This window comes from Cicer arietinum, chromosome 1 (assembly GCF_000331145.2).
Source record: "Cicer arietinum cultivar CDC Frontier isolate Library 1 chromosome 1, Cicar.CDCFrontier_v2.0, whole genome shotgun sequence".
NCBI lineage: Eukaryota > Viridiplantae > Streptophyta > Magnoliopsida > Fabales > Fabaceae > Cicer > Cicer arietinum.
In genome coordinates, this window is record NC_021160.2 from 50,266,119 (window position 1) to 50,274,643 (window position 8,525).

Below are 8,525 nucleotides of genomic sequence, written 5' to 3' on the forward strand. Positions count from 1 at the left end.
TTTCGCATATATGTGTATTTGGAGGACCGGAATTCTATATTTTTCCACATGTCTACAATATATTATGCATAAAAGGTATAAGAAAATTGCAACTTTGGTTGATGAGAACGAGGATTGGATCCTTGATGAAGCTCAGCTCCAACGACATCATGTTAAATATTTATTTAGCACTCTCTACTCTTGTCTATGCCATTTAATGTGTGTCATTTAATACAAATATCACTTTTCCTAATATCAAGCTAAGTGATAAAGTTCGTTTCAAGAGTCCGGTGACTTTTGAGGAGATCAAGAGTTCTTTGTTTAACATGAATAATTATAAATCTCTAGACCCAATTATTATCCACTTCTTTTTTTAAGAATCAGAAGGAGTTGTTGGGTTGTCTCTTTGCAGGTTTATTGTAGATTGTTTTGGACATCCTAAAAGGTAGGATGTGAATTAAATATAGATAGGATGTGAATTAAATAGAGAGCTTCTCCGGTATATTCAACATAAATTTATTAAATAGAATTTATTGTGTCAAATTATCTTGGAACTTATTTTTTATTTAAAGTGAACTCAACACGAGTTCATTAAATATGACTCACTAAATGATTATAATTTTATTATTATTAAATTATGAAAACCGTAGTGAATTTAAATTTTACATAACTACACGCTGGTGAACGAATTTATTTTACTACCGTTGAAGATGTTCACTACTCTCACTCTTAAAGTGTTATTATAATTTTGTGGAACTGTTCGTCATTTCAAATCTATACTAAATTCCATTATAATCACATTTAACCTAAAAAATGTCTAATTAATAGTAATTAATCATTTTTATTGACAAAAATTGTAATTAATTAACCATGTAACTACATATTGCTAATAATAGAATTTACTCAATCAAAGCATTAAAGCTTTATTAATATGATGACAAACTTTTGTTCCATACTAATGAAGAGAAGAATCATCTTCCTTCCATCTAATTAACACGAGCTCGATTAACTTTGAAAATAATATACATACCAATAAGTTGTTCTTTGTTTATACGTCTGTACGAATTTTGATCTTGGAAATAATATTCTTGGCATCTTCTTTGAAAAGATATTCCGATAGTAGACGATCATATATATAAACTTATAAAAAAAAATGCGGATGCCTCCCTCTAGTTGTGAATGTAACTATCAGAAAACAACTCCAACTCATTAAGAATAATAATTAATTTCAATTAATTTTTCCATTGTAGTATAAAAATAATTGAACTTTCCTAATCGTTCTTTTTTAAAACTTAATAAAAATAATAGAAGATTATGAAAAATAAAATCTAAATTAATTAGAATGTATTTTAAGACTCATAGTATTAAGTGTTAGATAATGTTATTATATATTAGTAGTAAGGATATTTTAGACATTTCTGTTCTTTTATATATACACTTATTGTAACCCTATTAACTGAAGTTCAGTTCTTTTTATGTTATGAAACCCTAGAGTGGTCGTCTCTCTTCTTCCTCTTTTCTTTTCATTGTTAACATGGTATTAAAGAGCTTTGGTTGATTTTGGGATTTACTATAAAGAACAGAGAGATTATTTTGATAGGAAAGACAACCACCAAAAGAGAAAAGAGAAGAGTAACTTTGTTCCCGATTTTGTTAAACCAGTCTCACTAAAACATCGATTGCGCATTCGTTAACCGTTGGATCGGACTCATTTTCGGACAGCAGGTTCGCAACATTCAGGTCTTCGTCTTCAACGGTCGGATCGGCGAAACGACGTCTATAGGGGGGGGGGGGGAATCGGGCTCGCACAGCACCAAATTATCCCTAATTTATTTTGTCTCAGTTATTGTGTTTTTCGTATTTTTCTGTCATTATTTGTTATGGCTGGTGCTAAGGATGATTCTCTTCAAGCACATTGGAAAACACATTGTCCAAAATTGGAGAGAGCACATGAGAAGAATTTTAGGGGGCCATCGTCCAATGTTGTTGCTTATGCTCCTTCTACCATTTGCTCTAATTCTGGTTCTGTATACTCATCTGAGTCTGCTTCCCAAATATCTAATATTGCAGAACAACTTCAAAAAAAAACTGCTTGTTTGTTATGATCAGTATTAAGGAGTTGATTTTGGTTTGGTTCACATGTTTTCAATTGTTATGGTTCTTTGCTGATTTGGTTGGTAATTTAATTATTCGTCTCTTCTATCTCTTTGGTTGCTTTCTTCTGTGTTGTCGCTCTCTCTGTTGCTTCTTCTGTTTGATTGATCCTCTCTCTAGTGATTTGCTTTGTTGTTTCTCTCCATATTGATTGTTCTATTTGTTTGCTCTTCTCTCATGTGGTTCATCTATTTGGTTGCTTCTCTCTTTGTTTAGTTTAGTTTGGTGTAGTTTAGTTTGGTTTGATTTAGTTTGGTTTGATATGATTTAATTTTGTTTGGTTCTATTTGGTTTGGTGTGTTTTGATTTGGTTTTGTGGTGCTACTTCTTTGGTTGTTCCTATATGTTGATTTTGATATGGTTGTTGCTCCTTTTTCGGTTTGATTTTTTGTTGGCTTCTTCTCTTGATTGTGACTATTTGATATGATTTTTTGTTGGTTTAGTTTCTCTCTTTATTGTGATTGTTTGGTATAGCTAATGATCCTCTCTTTGGCTTCTGCTTCTTCTCTTTGATTGTGTCTTCTTCTTTGATGACATCCCTCTTGTCCCCCCGGCTGTCCAACCACCTCATGCGATTGTTGTTCCTCCTCGTTACCCCTCTCATCAACTTTGTTTAAGCCCTCTTCCAATAAAGAGGTTGTTCTTGATCCTCTTTAGCAGCAGACTATGGCAGAAGAACTATCTACATTGCCCAAAATCAATGCTTGGGAATTAGTACATCTTCCTCTTGAAAAACGTGTTATTGGGTCTCGTTGGATATACAAGATCAAAACTCGTCATCATCTTCAACATCGAACCATTACTCTACCGTTTGTCTCTTCTTCTTTACGGATTGCTAATTTGTTCACAAAGATGCATTCCATTAAATGTTTTCGTTTTTTAGTTGACAAACTCTCGATGCTCCATGTTAATGCATCGTGAGTTTGAGGAGAGATGTTAGATAATGTTATTATATATTAGTAGTAAGGGTATTTTAGACATTTATGTTCTTTTATATATACACTCATTGTAACCCTATTAACTGAAGTTTGGTTCATTCTATGTTATGAAACCCTAGAGTGGTTGTCTCTCTTCTTCCTTAATTTTCATCATGTCTGTTTTTACATCCACTCCACCAACAAGTAGCATCAACTTACCATTTGATAAAGTTGAAATGAAAGGTTGTGCAACTTGATATATTTGGGATGATAGTTCCCTTGTAGGAGATATAATTACTCCCAGAACCTGGTGAGGTTTGGGATTAGAAGAGGAGCGGCGAAGAATCTCGACAAGTGGAATGACAAAAGCTACGGTTTTTCCTGAGCCAGTGGCGGCGTCGACGATAACGTCTTTGTAGGTGCAGAGCAAAGGAATGGTAGCGGCTTGAACGGGAGTGCAGAAGTTGAAACCTGAGTGAGAGAGAGCTTGGAGAACGAGATCAGAAAGTGGTGGGTTGAGTTCAGAAAAGCGAGTGCTTGTTAACGCTTTGTTGTGTAAGTCGGAATACATGGCTGCTGCTACAGTTAGTCGGAATTCATTGTTAACATTAAGTTTAGTTGATATTTATGTCTCAAAATTTGAGCTCTATTTAGTAAAAGGTAGCATATAACAAGACTAACTAACGACAAATGAGTTATATATAAATTGGTATAAGAAAGTTAGTGATCAAACAACCCAACTTTGCTAAACAAAACTTTGATCGGATGATATTGTTAACCATTTTTCAAGAATTTGGCTCCTTTTAAATGAAATATTATTAAAGTGGGTAATTTAATGATTTATACACTTAAATATAATATGAATAATTGATTTGTTTTTTAACCGTTGATAATTTGATATAATCCACTATAATCTCTACAAAAAATTGTTCATTTTAAAGAGCGTATTTTTTTTTTATAATACTCCTTAAACTCATCAAAATAAGAAATATTCGATTGAAGATGAAACTTAAAACAAATTTGATTTAAGGGTGAAATAAAGTTTAAAAAAACATCCCAAACAAATAACATTGATTGTAAAGAAAAACTACCACAAAAAATCAACAATAGTATTCTATTGAGTCAAAAAAAGATCGGCAACTTTTTCTTTATTCTTCTATGTCCTCAAAACCTCTAATTAATATGTTGGAATTGACCAACTAAAAAGTATTGAGGGTAGGAGAGAAAAAAAACTTAAAAAGATTAGGCTAACCAACATACTAAGACACGTTTGTTGGCAAATCCAACACTTGATCTGTATTGGTCCAAGGCCTTCCCTATTTACATAGACCAGAGTCAATTCAGGTTTAGGATAGTTGGCTTTTGTACCCCTCAATTTATCTTATACTCTCTCATTTAAAAAATTTATGTTTAAAATGTCCAAACTACCTTTAATAAAACTGTAAAAATTTGAAAGAGTTTTTGTACCGAAAATTTTATGATAAATGAAATTTTCGGTAGTTATAAAAGAAATTTTAGAATGAATGAAATTTCTAGCAATTATCATTATTATTATTTTTATAAATTTTTATTTATAAAAAAAATTTATTATAATATAACAAGTTGTTTGTTTTGACTCATCTATTTAACCGTATTTTTTTCTCTAATTTAATGTATTTTATTTTATTTTAATAATAGAATTTTGATTTTTTAATTATTTTTAATTTATTTAAAAAATTAAAATACTATTAATAAAAAAAATTAAATTGAAGAAAACAAAATACATCAAATGGTTGACTAAATGTGCCACAAATAAAACGTGTCCCTAATATTTTGCCTATAAAATAACAACATATTTTCTTAACAACTCACTCCTATTTTTATTGCAAATATTTTATAAAATAACAACTTATTTTCTTAACAACTCTCTCCTATTTTTATTCCGATCTAATAAAAAATTAATAAAATATTGTTAATATAATTAAAAAATAATAATAAAAATATTTAAAAAATATATAAAGTTTTAATAATATAATTTACATTACTTTATTATTATTATTATTATTACTTTTATTATTATTATTATTAATATAATTTGTTTTATTAATTAATTTATAAATAATATTTGGCATTTTAAAATATTATAATTATTTTTGTTTTACTAATAAATAAATTTTGTAATTGTAAAAATGAGAAGAAAAAAAATTTGTAAGCCTAATACATGATGGCATCGTGGGGAAATTTCAATGAGGAATGAAATTTTCCTCTTGTAGTTATAAATCAATATCAGAAATTTCAAATTTCCGGGTGGTACTCCCGGAAATTTCAAATTTTCGGGTGGTACTCCCGGAAATTTCATTCAGTTTAAAATTTCTGGTAAACAACATTCTTTCATTTATAACTACCGGAAATTTCATTATATAAAAAAGAAAATCTTTTAAATTTTTACAGTTTTATCAAGGGTAGTTTGGACATTTAAAAATAAAATTTTTAAATGAGGGGATATAAGATTAATTGAGGGGGTACAAAAGCCAACTTTCCAGGTTTAGAACCCTTGTTGGGCTTTTAGTGTTTCATAGATGAAGCCCACCATCAAGGCATAACCCATAAGGAGAAAATATTATCCAGTAGTCAATAATTATACTTTTACCCTACATCGAACTTAAACTAGAGTTTTTATAATTTGTTTATAAAAAAAAAAACCAAAAAAATAAAAATATTTTCTACCAAACTCAATTTGTGTTTTAAAAAGCTAAAATAATTTTATTCCCCCATACTTGTGTTCTAAAAACTCAATTGAAGTTTGCATGATATTTTTGAAACAGTATTTTTATAATTGCAATATGACTCATCATGCAAACAAATTGAGTCACGTAAAAAAATGTATAAAGTAATAGGACTACTTTATTTTAAAGGAGACTAAAGCATTCGAATCCAAATATTTAAGAAAATGACATTTTTGCCTTCGTATAAATCTTAATATTTATAAAAAAAATTAATTTTATCGGAAATTTTTTTAAAATTTTCCGGTACACATCATGTATTCTGAAAAACTATTTTCAAGTTTTTTGGTAAAGAAGTTACACTCCAGAAACATTTTTCCAAATTTTTCGATAAAGAAGTTACACTCCGGAAACCTTTTTCCAAGTTTTCTGAGTTTTCTTCCTAGTTTTCTGGTAAAGTTAGTTACATTACGGAAAAACATTTTCCAAGTTTTTCGAAAATGAAGTTATTTAAAAAAAAAATTGGTGTGTACCGGAAACCTTCATCGCAACTTTTCCGGTACAGAAGAGGTTTAACGGAAAACTTGTAAGAAAGTGTTCCGGTACACACTAACTTTTTTTTTAAATAATACCGGACAATTTTAAATAAGTTTTCCGATAGAAACCTTCTGTACCGAAAAACTTAAAAAGAAATTCCAATAAATTTTAATTTAAATTGATAAAATAGTAAAAATAAAAATCAAGGATATATTTAGCATTTTAAAAAATTTATGGAGGTATAGGTACAAATATGAAGATATAAGGTAAATTTTTCAATATTTGGAGTTCTATTCCGCCCAAAATAACTCATGAAGCTGGGCCTAGAAGTGCATACACTACCTAGGGGCCCAATTAGAAAGTGAAGGTTTAAATAAATAATAATTAAATAATTAAAGTTAATGTTTACACGTTAGATTTTTTAAAGAAGAAAAAAAAACTGGTGATTTAATTTAAATGATTAATGAGTTTCAGTCCAGACTAAAATAATGTTTTATCAAATTTTCCTTATTTATAAACTCTAAATTACTGGGATTTCGTTTTTCTTTAAGAAAAAAGTATATTATACAAATTAGTTATGGAATGTGTAACTGTTAGCTTACATCAGTAAAAACTTGTAATCGAGGCATCACATCAACAAATCTTTCAATTTTTATTTTACAAATAAGCTTTTGATGACACACAGTGCAAAAAAGAAGAAAAAAGGTAGGGGCCAGGTGCAATGTTGGTATGGTATGTTAATATTAGGCATCTGAGCAACAACTTCTATTGGTCCAATCATAATTATAAAATATTCAAAAGGATTTATGTCTCTATTTGGAGGGTGGGGGGTCCTATATATTGCTGCTTTCACTGTCAACAAAAAGGGAAAATTTATTCCAGGTGGCAAATAGCAAAATCTGTTTTACACTATGCTCGGTTTAGTGGAAAGAAGAAAGAGATTAAGTAAATTTGAAACCAAAATTTTATCATAACTCTATTTTATTCTGGTTACTATGAAATTGAGTATTAAATTAGGATGATACTAATAAGTATTCTAAAATTAGAAGTATTTGTTAAGAAAAATATAATTAGAAGTTTTATTTTAAAAACAATAAATTTTAAGTTTTTAAAAAGTTGAAAAGACAACTTTCAAGACATTTTTAATTAAAAACTTCTATAAAATTTCTTTAAATTAAGTCCATAGTGCTTATTATTTGCTACATGCTATGAGACAGGTTTCCCTAGTTTTAGGCTTTGATTGTACCATGTATAGAAGCATACTGCAAAAATAGTACTCCATGTTTAATCACTTCTGTACCCAACTAGTTCGAACACAATAGAAAATAGTAGTTGCCATTTTGGAAAAAAACGTAATTCTATTTGTTTTTCATGCGTTAATAGTTTCGCATTTGATAAGATAAAATGTGATAAAATATTTATAAGTAGTGAATATTTCTTACTTAGCAAGTCAGTTTTGTGAATTTGTAAAGAGTTCAAATCAGATTTTAGTATAGTATCATAATTTATCTAAAATTCATTACCGAACCATTCGAATTATATTTAGATGCTCAATTTTAAAAGCGAGGAGGTGTATTAAGAGTTTTACGTTAAAAAATACTAAAATTGTTTATAAATGATAAATAGTTCTCTTTCTAGAAATCAAAACCATTTTTGTACATTTTTGTCATTTATCATGTTGCATTATATCTAGCTAGCTTGACCTAATTACAGAAACCTAGAGCTCCCATTTTATTTGTATCTATCATAAAAAAGGTATTTTTCTAATAATACATGGCATAATTTCACATTTATTATTATTATTATTATTATTATTATTATTATTATTATTATTATTATTATTATAAGAGTATACGATCGATCTTTTAACTAGTATGAATGAAATATAAGTGTAAAATATCATATTTAGTGGTCCAAAATATAAACAAAGTTAAACTAATTTTATATTATTTAATAATGATATAATTCTCAAAATACCATTTAATGAAACGAGTTTCTATACAAAATTAAATAAAAATAAAAGGTAATTTGAAAAATACAACTATTATTTGACTACATTAAAAAATTAAATATGTTTAACCACTATTTTTAATATGTGTATAATTAATTTATTTTGGTTATAATCAAGATCAAATGAAGTATTAACAAATGGATGACCCAAATAAATTTTATCTCTATATTATTTATATTTTACCTTAAAACAATTTTTAGTATCATTGTTTTTTCACTAATGTAT

The 8,525-nt window shown here is 28.4% G+C and overlaps 1 protein-coding gene across 1 annotated transcript; it reads right to left on the reverse strand.

Annotated features, from left to right (window-relative positions):
• Positions 1-3,186: 3,186 nt before the first annotated feature.
• Positions 3,187-3,621, reverse strand: LOC140918995 (DEAD-box ATP-dependent RNA helicase 18-like). The gene has a single exon (XM_073364212.1). It carries the CDS (start codon positions 3,619-3,621, stop codon positions 3,187-3,189), a length of 435 nt encoding a protein of 144 aa, XP_073220313.1.
• Between the last annotated feature and the right edge of the window lie 4,904 nt (positions 3,622-8,525).